General features: G+C 42.9%; 1 protein-coding gene and 1 long non-coding RNA gene across 3 annotated transcripts in view; both read right to left on the bottom strand.

Annotated features, from left to right (window-relative positions):
* The window catches only part of ppp1r13bb (protein phosphatase 1, regulatory subunit 13Bb), a 38180-nt gene extending 37144 nt beyond the window's left edge, over positions 1–1036 (bottom strand). The window contains exon 1 of one of the 2 annotated variants that reach the window (XM_083642514.1): positions 803–1036. Coding sequence is in view for 1 of the 2 variants with exons in the window: in XM_083642513.1 (XP_083498639.1) it covers positions 369–377 (9 nt within the window). In the remaining variant the exon portion in view is untranslated. Of the gene's footprint in view, positions 1–368; positions 462–802 lie in introns of those variants that run through there. The other variant, XM_083642513.1, reaches the window with a different exon arrangement.
* A 2667-nt stretch (positions 1037–3703) lies between these two features.
* Positions 3704–7055, bottom strand: LOC310782834. The gene is made up of 3 exons (XR_014553050.1): positions 6923–7055; positions 6425–6538; positions 3704–4304 (listed from the first exon to the last, which is right to left on the bottom strand). It is a non-coding gene; the product is annotated as an uncharacterized lncRNA (long non-coding RNA).
* Positions 7056–12932: the final 5877 nt, after the last annotated feature.

Genomic DNA, 12932 nt, shown 5'->3' with positions numbered 1-12932 from the left:
TATCTACCAGATACAATTCACTATTGCTAGACTTTCTATTAGAAACTAATTGATGTATCTGTAACCAATATCTGAGGACAGGACACAAGGAGATGTATGGTAGCCTACAGGGCAAATGAAGCAGACATACATCAATCTTGATTCAAGCTAATTTGCTTACAAAATATTACAATCTGTGAATATTGATGTCACACAGCCACAACTGTGGATTAAAAGCGAGGTTTGCTGTGTGACCCAAATAGAAAAACATGCACACTGACTGAACACTAGTTACTCTGAATGAGTCGACACGGCAGTGCATGAACTGCATGCAACATGAGTGAAAGCTAGGGCAATGGGCTAATAAAGCAGGGATTATGTGCACTTACCGGCATCATATTGGGCAGGGGGAGGTCAAATCGCGCAGTGCATCTGGTGGCTCACCCACTAATTTAAAGGGACGACGGCAGTCACAACCAGCGCCCACCTTGCTTTTTAAAGGCTCTGGTTACGCCAAAAGGACAACCAAGAGGGCTTCAGTCCTCTCTGTAAACCAAAACAGTACAATTATTGCAAAAATCTCAGAAAATTGAACACTAACAGGTAGGTTAGTTGACCCACTAACGAACACATGTTATCCAGCACTACACGTTAGGTTAATATCCTGGCCTGCCCGTGTAGCTCTTGCTACAAACAAGCCGATGGCTAGTCAGTGTTAGCCCCCGCAACGCTGGCAACCAAAGGCGAAACGCAAAGATAGGGACATGCATTAAATAACCTGCGATTACACACTAATTAGACACGGACTCTGTAACGTACTCACCAATGTCAAAGACGATCCATCGTTTCAGCAAGCTACGTTATCGTCACTTGAAAGCACGTAGCTAAGCAAACCAGCTGTCAGCCAGCTAACGATAACTCTACCTAACGTCACGTCGTTAGCTTTTGGCTACATTCGGAGGCGGCTATGGACGGTATGCAAAGCGATCTCTCAGCTCTCGTTGGTTCTTTTTGTAAATTAACTATACACCCACACACGCGAACTCGACTGAGTGTAATTCAGGCTAACGAAAACTCCTTTCAGAGTGGATAGTTTTGAATACAGCGAACCGTCGCTAGCTTGCTAGCGAGGCTAGTTGACGAAAATAGCTGGAATCCAGTTGTTGACTGTAAAAGGGGCGGGGCTAAACCGCAGCAGTGGAGTGGCACGTCGACGTGGAATGTCAAAAATGATCTAAACGTCATTATCCACTGTGGGACAGACAGTTTGCCTGCTTTTGCGTGATTTCAGCCTTCTCCAGTAAACTCAAGTCTGTCGATATAACCAACCGCAAAGTAACGTCAAAGTAGCTCTGGACCACCTATTTCTGCAACCTGGGCTATTTTCGTGTGATGGAAGATATACCGATGCTGGGCACTGGGCAGCCTAGGCCCATTATCGGACACACCATTGGACATAAACGATGCATTTATAGCCTTCATATGGCCTATTTAATTTGAATCCCATGTTTTATAGGCCTAGAGCTGTTTTAAATAAGAATACCTGAAACAATAGTGATGAATTATGGGAAAAAATAAACAACATAACGTTGATAGTGTTGCATAGGCTACATGAGATAAACAGACTATAACATTTCTATACCTTTTTTGTAATGCTTTATTTTACAGCCAGCTATATATATATATATATATATATTTAAGATAATGGATATATTCCAATACACTTCCACTGCTCTAGGATAGGGGGGCCTACATGTCACCCATTCTGCAGGAATAAATGTGCGTTTTAGAAATGCACAAATAGTGTAACAGGGTGCCAATAAATGTATTGAAATGATTCAGTTGTTCTAGTGTGTGGAATCCACACACTGCTGTCATCTTCCATCCTTCCATCCATCCACAGCAGTACAATAGTGGACTGCAGGTGAGAGGGTGTTCAAGCAGGACTTTGGCTCAACTGCTTCAGTCTGGCAGGTCTGTTGGAGCGACATCTCTGCTGTTGCAGCAATGTTGTCAGCACATTTCTATCCAAGAAATGAAACTACCCTTCTGGCTTGATATGGCCTGGGAGTCCCGAAGCAGGTTGGTTGATCCTTCCTTTAGCAGGTGGATCAGGGTGTATTCAGCAAGAGCGATGGGGAGAACCTCCTCTGAGGTGCAGTTATTGTCAGGTCCAGCATGCTGAAGTAAGACATTGGGTTGACCACGTGAAACTAGGTCCAGAGCAATCTGAGAATTCATCGGCTAAAAAAAATCTAATTTGAGAGATTAGGTCCTCCAGAGAGGACAGGAACTTTCCCTCACAGCCAGGACGGGAACAGAGCTTTCAGAAGCAGCCTCAGTCTGTGGACAGGAGTTGACTCTTTCCCTCTTGATGATAAAGGACACTGTCCTGCTTCACATCCTGGAGGAACAGCATCCGTTTAGAGTCAGCTTTGACAATTGGCTCCCATTCATAAAGATGATCTTGAGTAGGGGCAAGGTGTGCAGCGCAGGCAGCCATGAATGTAGAACTGTTGAGGATGCAGAGATGTTCTTTTCACCAAGTCCCTCCTTCAGGACTGAGAGTAACTGCATCAGGTGAGAATCAGTGCTGCTGACAACAGGTTCAAGCTGGTCCAGAGTTGGTCCATGCTGTGGGGAGCAGTCAACTGTAAATCTAGAGATGTGATTGAAGCATAGAGGAGCTCCTCACCACATCCCTCCTCCTCTAAGTCAAAGTGGGATTTGACCAGTGGCTCCCACTCACCCAGGCAGCCCAGAGTGGATCCACAGGGTGAGCAGCAGGCAGCAGAGAGATATCTCTTTCAACTCCCTCCAGGTGGTAGTCATCATCAAAACCAAAGGGGTGCTGAAGCTGATTCAGCCTCAGTGATTTTGAAGTCATCAGTCATTTTGAGCCTCATGGGATGGAACAAGGCAGAGCAGGTTAGATTGAGCCTCAACATGCTGAGCTGGGTGGATTGATGCTTTATCATTACCCAACTCTGTGACTTTGGTCATGAGGGGAGACTCTTTCTGTGGGTGGAAGGTCTCCTTTGTCCATGTCCAAAAGAAGTTTGCGTGCCGATGAAGCCGCACTAACTGGCTATTGTATTGGTTCCCATATATTGAGGCTCTCAAATCCAAAAGCGGGTTTGGAGCAGAGACCAACAGCAGGCTGAGGTGAAAGGTCATAGTCGAACTCAGCAGTCACTCCAAATCCAAATGTCCGGACTTCACTGGATTTGCAGACTCGTGGATGATCTAAGAAATATATATTTTTTTTAGCCATAGTCCTTATTTACAAACATGTCTGTATATTTTGAATGTGTCTTGTATAGAAAATGAAGGCCTATCAGCGGCTTATATAAGAGTATGACTGAAGTCCACGAGGGCTCAGTCCACAGGTCCAGAGTGTGGATATATTTAAGCAAAACTAGAGGCTTCAGCATGAAGATAATGCTGCTTGCTTCTTCAGGACTTTCGCAAACATGTAGTTGATGTTTTCATGATGATCAGCATTAAGGGCAGTCGAGCGACCACTTGTATGGATGCTAAAAGAAATGCAATGGCAACATCTTAATAATCAAATACCATAAGGCCACCTGATGTCACTTCCTTCAAGGTCAGCATGCTTCATCTTATGCCTTTCATCAGTTTTATTTCAACAAGTCTAACTGAAATTACAATGTACATCAAACTAGGGAAGAACATACATTTTAAGACAGTATCACCCCTTAAGAACAAAGTTCTCATTTGAATATCTTTTGTTTTAAAAATTGCTTTAGCTCATTGTTGTCAACAAATATCCAGAATTTCTCATATTAGGCTTTTAATTGATATCCATAGATTCCATACATTCCGTAAAAACAGGAAAGCCCCGTAAGTTTACAACCCTAACTATACAAAAGTAGCTTCTGCCTCAAACACCATCCTTCTCTATTTTACTGTATTGTGTGAGGGAGTCTGGCTTTCTTTCTATATTTATCAGCAGCTATTTATCCAACTGAGTGACACTTTCTCTGAACATTAATTACAGGCTCTGATCATCTGTGTTGGAATAAAAACACTACCACAACCTCTTTTAATGTTGACACACTTTTGAAAAGCTCCAATGGATAACTGATATTCCAGAAGGTGTTGTCTGAAATGAGAATAGGGAACAACATTTCTTTCATAATTGTATCATTTTGCTTCATGACAAGAAACTATTAAGGCAGTAATAGCCATTAAACATTTACTGGCATAACACACTCATGTAAATATACAATAAAGTATCATGATGATGATGATAAAGATGTATTGTGCTTCGCCCATCATCCTTTCGATTTTTTCAGCATTCTCTATAGATGAGGGGAAAACACACACACACACGCGCGCGCGCGCACACGCACACGCACACACACACACACACACACACACACACACACACACACACACACACACACACACACACACACACACACTTTAAAAGATTGTTTACCACTCAAAATGGACTAAATAAAAAAACTAAACAGGCTAAACAATAAAATAATGATCAGCAGGATGGTCTTTATACATGTTTAACTTGTGCATCCAGTCTCCTTTAAAGGTGTTTTTAAACGTATCTCCTATAGGCTCAAGAAATCGAATCCAGAGTTTACATCCTAACTTACCCTGAGGGGTGTACCACAAAACAAGATTAGTGGCTTAGCGGGGTAACTTCAGGTTTAACCCTAGTTTTGCCGTACCACGACGCTAGTTAACTTATTATCGAGATAGATCACCATAGCAACTTATGCTCTACGGCTGACCTGCTTTGTAGCAGGTTAAGTTCAGAGGATAAGATCAAAACCCATGAAAGACCCACCTGCTTACCAATCAGCTCTCTCTAAACAGCGAGTCACCATTCATATGGTCCCCATATGAAAAAGAATGAGAAAAAGAAAAAAAAGGCTCCTGTTGAATTAATCAAGGACTAAAGCCTTGCACTTGTTGCAGGCTACATTTAAATTAAGTCCTACTTACCACTTTGGAATATGTTTTTATATATTCATTTTTGTGCTCCCAAGTAGCCTAGATACGTTGTTTGACCCCACCGATCGATTGCAGCTGAATGGTGAGTGGAGAAATATCACTAAACCGGGCATAAAAAGGTTACATAAATGTCTCCAAAGCGCATGGTGCCGTGTGCGCAACGGAGCTGAGACTGACGTTGGTTTGGAAATGGTCATACATGCTAGAATAGCCTACTACATCTAAGCAATTTTATATGGGATCGTCTGTACACAGATGATTCATATCTAGGCTACTCCTGCATTTTGCAGCTGCAACTGTGTTGCTTTTGGCCTGTATGATGTGATTGAACTTCATATTTCCAGCATAGTCATTATATGAAATATGGAGATATGCGACTCTGTTGACAATAGCCTATATATGTGACCACAAAATAGGCTATTTTTTATAAATGAAATCTATGCCCGCACGTACCGTGTCGATTCAGTTCAGAAGCCTTTTTTAATTTTATTATCATTATTTTTTTTATTGATAGCCTATAGGAATTATTCAATCAGTGCGACTAAACACATCATGAGATCATTATTATTCATTGAGCCTAAATGGTCCATACATACGGATTTTGGACTGAGATAGATTACACATTGCTTCCACTCGCAAAAAAGACATGCCGGTTTTATTGAGTTTATTGAGAGGGTGAATTGAGCTGCTGTAGGATACGTGGAGGCAGAAACCGCTCTTAAAATAAATGACTGATGTGAATAAAAGTGGTAACTTTAGACAGTCATTCGGAATCGGGAACAGACTAATAATATCCAATGCGGATTTTGATTCTGACATAGTAGTAAAGCTTCACGATTTGACCTTTGAATGAATGAGGAAATACTGGCGCTGTAAAAGCTAGCAGTCCATAGTTGTGATTGGCTAGTTGTTAAAAACCACGCATCTTGCGGGCACGAGCTCCTGTGCACGGGCATTTTCATGTGCACAAGCTCTCAGCTTGATTAGAAAAACCTGGTTCCACTTAACGAGTGGCGATCGACCTTCGTAGTACGAGTGAACTAAAATCCAGCTAGATGGCAATTATCTGGTTTAGCCAAACCAGATCAAGGGACAGATCCTGGATCTTCTTATACAACATTCGTGGTACAGCCCTCTGGTCAAGTCTTATTCATCAATGCCATAGTAGTGAAAGTGAACCAAAGGCTATTAGTTTAAAAGCTGCATACATGTACTGCTTTGGAGGAAGGAGGAAAAGACAAGGACACTATAGACGGTTTTAACTTGACAACATAAACATTCTAAATTGCCCCCAGCTTACTTCCTGTTGGCTGTTGCAGTTTTTGCTAGTACAATAACTGATAGGACTAGGACATGAGCGCTAGGTTCCAAACTGTTCTGCCTCGCAACACAATTATGTGAAAAACATAACTAGGAGAAAACCTATGACACATCCTTCCTGACTGACCTTGGAAACTGGCCGGACATGCTGCACTTTGATTGTGCCTGTCTTGTCTTGGAAAGCAAGGGTCCTCGCCTCCTCTGCCAGGTTCTTCACAAACAGCAACATGATCAGTTCAAGCTGAGGAAGAACAAGGAAGGTCTGAGTGAGGTCGAAATAGATCAAGGAAGTTCTGTTTACTACTTGCTTAGCTAGTTTAGGCTTGTTAGGTCAGTGTTGAAAGTGAAACCCCCAGACCCCATCCCGTGGAAAAATATGCAGTTATAATTTCACACTTCTTAAGGGATCAACCAGTAGAAATAATTAACATATATGAATAAATTAAATGTTATTCATGACCAAAATAATACAAAACAAAAACAAAGCAGAAAAAAGTCAATATTACACAAGTGAAATGACTTGTTAGCAGTAGAATTATCCCGCTAGCCCGGGCGCGGTGTTTAAAATTATGTAGAAAATCACATCGACCAACAAACATCTGGTAGGGAGCCCTACTTCACCTACCATTGCGGCAGCCTTTGGAGTCACATTATGACTCCTCTTTCTCGTTGTAATGATCGATTTCAACGTACTCTTCTGTCCCAATTTCATCACTTTAGCAAATTTATCGGACGATGTCAGGCAGCTGCTACAACAGTTGTTGTTGTTTTCAATCTCCCGCGCTGCTACACACTACCCGGCGCATAATATGACGTCAGAGTAATTGTAAACCTTTAGCGACATCTAGAGGCCAGTTTGTCTGTAGTCTGTAGTCTGTTCCTCTGTTTCATCGTTCGTTCGTTAGTTCTTGATCTTGATGATAGCTCAGGGCTTGTGCCCTTTTCTATCCATAGACAACTGGATGGATGTGGAGCCAGGGAATATGGAGCTGTGGGAGGAGCCATAGGGGGCGGAGATCGGGGGAGGAGCCGACTGGTATCATGGCAGCATTTTTTTTTTTTTTTTTTTTTTTTTTTTTTAAGAAATAAATAAAAAAGAATCAAATAAGAAAGAAATAATTAAAAACAGAATAAAATAGACATGGAAAAAGCCAACAGAGCTCAATGATACATGTGCTTGTGTGTCTATGAGGGTGGGTGCGTGGGGGGCAACTGCTAAATAACGGATATAATTAAAGGAAAGGTGATGATTTTTTTTCTTCTGTCTAATAAATAAGTAAAATCATACTATCATACTGTTGGTGGTTATGGTGGGTTGTTTTGCAGGATTATGGAGAGGGGTGTTCCGGTGGCCCATTGTGCTTCATGGATTAACTGCGTCAGTGCTGGGTTGTTGATTGCTCGATGTATGTATTTCTGTGTGAGGATGGTGTTTCTTTGTTTGATGGTTTGGAGTCCGGACATGCTGTGGATGTATTCAGTGCTGATGTACATTGGGAGTCTGTATGCCATTTTTATTGCCTTGTTTTGGATGGTTTGTAGTCTGTTGAATTGGTGTTGTGAGGCTGTAGTCCAGGCTGGTGCTGCATATTCGAAGATGGATCTGATGTATGATTGGTAGACTTTGAGGATGATTTCCTCTGTTTCATTTTCATACATCATAGCTTTTAACCTTTTTTGGCAATTTATTACAATTCATTATAATGCTCATTGCTCAGCAAGTATCCTATATTGGGGTTGAGTTTTGATTGTACATTTACACACATCTGTAGCATCTTTGCTATGGAAAACAGAAGACAATCCGGTCACCTTATATTCCAATATTCAGCAACATGTAGGTGGCTATGATTAAAGTAGTGCAAACATGAATAATAACGCTGATAGCGGCTATCAAACTGCAGTAGCCTAATCAAAATGCTCATATTGTTTAGGGCCTAAACATTTAAAAACACAAATTCACACGGCTGTTAAGTAGCCTAAACTTTAGGCTACTTAACAGCCTTGTACTTAACAGCCTTGTGATTTTGTGTTTTTGATTGCTCAGAACTTTAATTAAATAGCCTATTAAACAGTAGTTTTGAAGCAGCGCCACCTGCAGGCAGCTAGAGAAGTAATCTGAGTTGTGGTTATTACTCCTCTCCTCCGAGTGGAGGCAGTGTAGGACAAACAAGCAAGACAGACTATTAGGAAGGTTTGTGATGGGAAAGAGCAGATAAAACAAGCACTGATCAAGCAGTTATTATGACCATAAGAGGTAAAAACTGAAGTGAATGTTAAGAGGCAGAATGAAAAGATGTGTCAGTAGAAGCAGCATAAAAGACTGAGTCTCGCTGTATTACTCAAGCTGCACTACAGTGTCTATTCACAGGCGCGATCCCACTACTGAGCGGCACGGGGGCTTTGGCCTGCTCCGTTTCCGGCCTGGGCCGATGCACCCCTCCTTAGACGACCTGGTGGTCCCGAGCTCCCCCAGGAGCACCATATCGATACCGAACTTAGCGCGGACACCCGATCGGCATAGTCCACTGCAGCTCAGAACTCCTGAGCTCAAACGATCCGCCAGCCTCAGCCTCCCAGTAGCTTGGATTATAGGTGTGCGCCACCACACCCGGCGAGAAACAACCTGGCTCATAGGGCTTTTGACTTTTAAAACATTACACCATCAGGGCAGTAGCCTACTACAAAGAGCTGATAGGAGCCCTTGTCATGAACTCAGTCCAAAAGCCATCTCCAAATCCTGCAGATCGAGCTCCCAAGGACTGAAAGGTTTTGGGTGATGAGTAATGACATCACTGTGTGTGTGTGTGTGTGTGTGTGTGTGTGTGTGTGTGTGTGTGTGTGTGTGTGTGTGTGTGTGTGTGTGTGTGTGTGTGTGTGTGTGTGTGTGTGTGTGTGTGTGTGTGTGTGTGTGTGTGTGTGCGTGTGCGTGTGTGTGTGCGCGCGCGCGTGTGCGTGTGTGTCTCGCATGTCCGCTCTTTGCTTTTCTCTCCCGCCGTCTTTGTCCAAGTTGAGTTGCCGTAGCTAGCTCGCGCATGTGCAGCAGCAAAGACCGATTGGACCGGGTGTGTGTAAACAAAGGTCTCTGATATTCGAGGCATACCATACCGATTTCCCCCCTTTCATTAGTATAGTTTACTGTAATTGACCAACAGAAGACTGTATGTATGGATGATTTAGCACTGAGAGGAGGAAGAAGCTCTCTCTTTCTTATGGACTCAAATTAATGGTTTAGCTAGTTAGCTGTGAAGCTAGCTAGCTAGCTAGATAAACGTTAGCGGAGCGGAGCTAACGTTTATCTTTGAAGAACGTTTGTCAGTCAATTTAAATCTTTCAGGCGGAAAAGTTCCGATGTCACTATATGGAAATCATTGTTTAATGTCCAAAACCTGACAGTGTTGGTGAACTAGCGACTAACTGCGGCAGTTGAAGAGATATTTGTGCTGTTTGAAAGAAGATAGAGTACGAGAGTACGAGGAGGAAGCTTCTTTGTCTTGAGTCCAGACCATCAGATATTCCACTCCACTGAGTTGACTGCTTCTCAAGAAGGAAATGGAGTTTAACGAGTTAACAATTCAGTCTGATATCAGGCTAGAATCTTCTCATTCCAAACAGAACGAGCAACAACGAAAGCTGCTGGACACAGTTTTAAATCCTGTAGTGCGGTTACACAGAGCAGCCGTACCTCCAGACTTCCAGCAGCTGTCGTTCTTCTCAGAAGTTTCTCCTGAGCTGCAGGAGTGGAGCCCCAGTCTGGACCAGGAGGACCCAGAGCCCCCACATATTAAAGAGGAACAACAGGAACTCTGGGTCAGTCAGGAGGGAGAGCAGCTTCAGGAGGACCCAGAGCCACCACACATTAAAGAGGAACAGGACCCAGAGACCCCACACATTAAAGAGGAACAGGACCCAAAGCCACCACACATTAAAGAGGAACATAATGAACTATGGATCAGTCAGGAGGGAGAGCAGCTTCAGGAGGGCCCAGAGCCCCCACACATTGAAAAGAAACAGGACCCAGAGACCCCACACATTAAAGAGGAACAGGACCCAGAGCCACCACACATTAAAGAGGAACATAATGAACTATGGATCAGTCAGGAGGGAGAGCAGCTTCAGGAGGACCCAGGACCCACACACATTAAAGAGGAACAGGAGGACTGTGGAGTATCAGACCCAGCCAGTGCTGGCAATACCTCAGACTCTTCTGAGACTGAAGACAGTGATGAATGGATGGAAAGTAGTGGACGTCAGTCTCTCTTATACTCACAGAAAAACAGTGATCGTTTTAGTGATAAAAGAAAGCTGAAGAACCACATAATAGTCCACACAGGAGAGAAGCAATTTAGTTGCTCAGTCTGTGGTAAGAGTTTTGGTCTTAAAGGAAACCTGAAGTCACACATGATAGTCCACACAGGAGAGAAGCAATTTAGTTGCTCAGTCTGTGGTACGAGTTTTGGTCATAAAGGAAGCCTGAAGTCACACATGAGAGTCCACACAGGAGATAAACAATTTAAATGCTCAGTCTGTGGTAAGAGTTTTAGTCTTAAACACCACTTGCCAAGACACATGAGAGTCCACACAGGAGATACACAATTTAAATGCTCAGTCTGTGGGCAATGTTTTGGTGAGAAACAAAACCTGAAGAGACACATGATAGTCCACACAGGAGATAAACAATTTAAATGCTCAGTCTGTGGTAAGAGTTTTGGTCAGAAACAACACTTGGCAACACACATGAGAGTCCACACAGGAGATAAACAATTTAAATGCTCAGTCTGTGGTAAGAGTTTTGGTCAGAAACAACACTTGGCAACACACATGATAGTCCACACAGGAGATAAGCCATTTAAATGCCCAGTATGTGGGAAATGTTTTGGTCAGAAACAACAATTGGCAACACACATGAGAGTCCACACAGGAGATAAACCATTTAAATGCTCGGTTTGTGGGAAATGTTTTGGTCATAAACAAAGCCTGAATTCACACATGACACAGGAGATAAATAATTTAAATGCTCAGTCTGTGGGCAGTGCTTTTTTGGTCATAAACTATACCTGAAGAGACACATGATAGTCCACACACAGGATATAAATTATTTAAATGCTCAGTCTGTGGTAACAGTTGAGGTCATAATAAACAAAGACTGAAGAGACACATGAGCACACAGCAGAGTTCACTTCATATTGGGCTAGACAATATTTCAATATTATCACAGTGGAAACATTGTGAGACCATTGATCAAGTCATTGTCGTAACAATTCAGTTCTAAATGAATTATAAAATGCTAATTATTGTCTCAAAATGAGATGAGAGAATATTATTTGAAAATACATGTTTGTATCTTATCCTACATATCGTTCAATGGAGATGAACATCACTATTTTCATATTGTTATTGAAAAGTTGCATCAGGCATCGATGCCTCATGAAGCTCCTTGAGATTTAGGAAAAGTGGAGGAGGCTGTTCAGGATAGAAGATAGAGATCATCAGTTTACATCAAAGAAACAGAGTCTTTCAAGACACTGACTGACAAAACGTTCTGACTCAACATATCAAATGGCTTATCTGTCAGAAAAGGTTTGCTGTACTTTTTGTATCTTTTCCATGACTCTGTTGTCCACATTTAAATACAATCAGCAATGAACATTTGATTTTATATTTTGAAATTGAATTCCTCTGTGGTTTATCTCTGTCTACTCATTCATTGTGAATTCACACTGTAATTGGATTTGCTGATTTATAGAGTTGTTAGTACTGTAATGTAAACAGTGACTCACGTCATCGCACCGGCCGCAACTAATGGAACTGATGAGCGTCAGGTGCGAGTGATTCTGCAGCCGTGGGTCGCTGACAAAAGGAGAGAGCCTGACACTTGCCTCTTGTTCTGGGAGCGCGCGGATGTTTTGTGTGGGGCTGTGTTCAAAGCGGGTGGGGCATTCGCAGCTGTTTAGGGCTGCCGGTGCGAAGAAAGTATATGTCAGCGTGGGTCTAGTCTCGTCCATGTAGGAAGGAGAGGGTTAGTTTAGGGCTCTTCTATAGGAACGTCAGCTCCACCGTCGCGCCCCAGCAATCGTTCCGCCTTTGGCCTGCCGCCGTTGGCGTCTGCTACGCTACCTGTGCAATCACAGACTTGGTTGCTGCACCGCCCAGCGAAGCTGTTTCCTCCCGGGGAGTTGGACGGTGCTTACAGCCTTGACCCCGGGGGGGGGGGGGTCTCGGTGACCACAAAAGTTACGTATCTGTTTTAACCTTTTGTGTATCGTCCATTCAATTAATGTCTTAATGAATTAACTCCATTGTATCTTCTATTGTATATTTATCCCATGCGTTTTATAGAGGGAAACTGAGTGGGGGGGAGGAGCTTGTGATAAAGGGGGGGCTATGTATTGTGCTCACTCTTTTCCCTACTAGATGTGTCATGTGATGTGACCCTCTGTGTGTAGTGTGACAGGGTTTACATATCGTATGTGTGCAGTGGCTTGCAGTGACGTTATCTTAAGCAGTGATAGGCTCGTATTTGCAGTGGCGTGCTCCTACTCGCGGTGAGGTGTCCTTCAGCAGGAATGTGCTTTTACTAGCTGAGATATACTCTTATCCTGATGTGTTTGCATCCTTTGATGGTGGTGTGTACATTA

Source organism: Poromitra crassiceps (assembly GCF_964638095.1).
Source record: "Poromitra crassiceps genome assembly, chromosome: 9".
Lineage (NCBI taxonomy): Eukaryota > Metazoa > Chordata > Actinopteri > Beryciformes > Melamphaidae > Poromitra > Poromitra crassiceps.
Note: the sequence above shows the minus strand (reverse complement) of the source record. Positions and strands in the feature narration are given on the sequence as shown.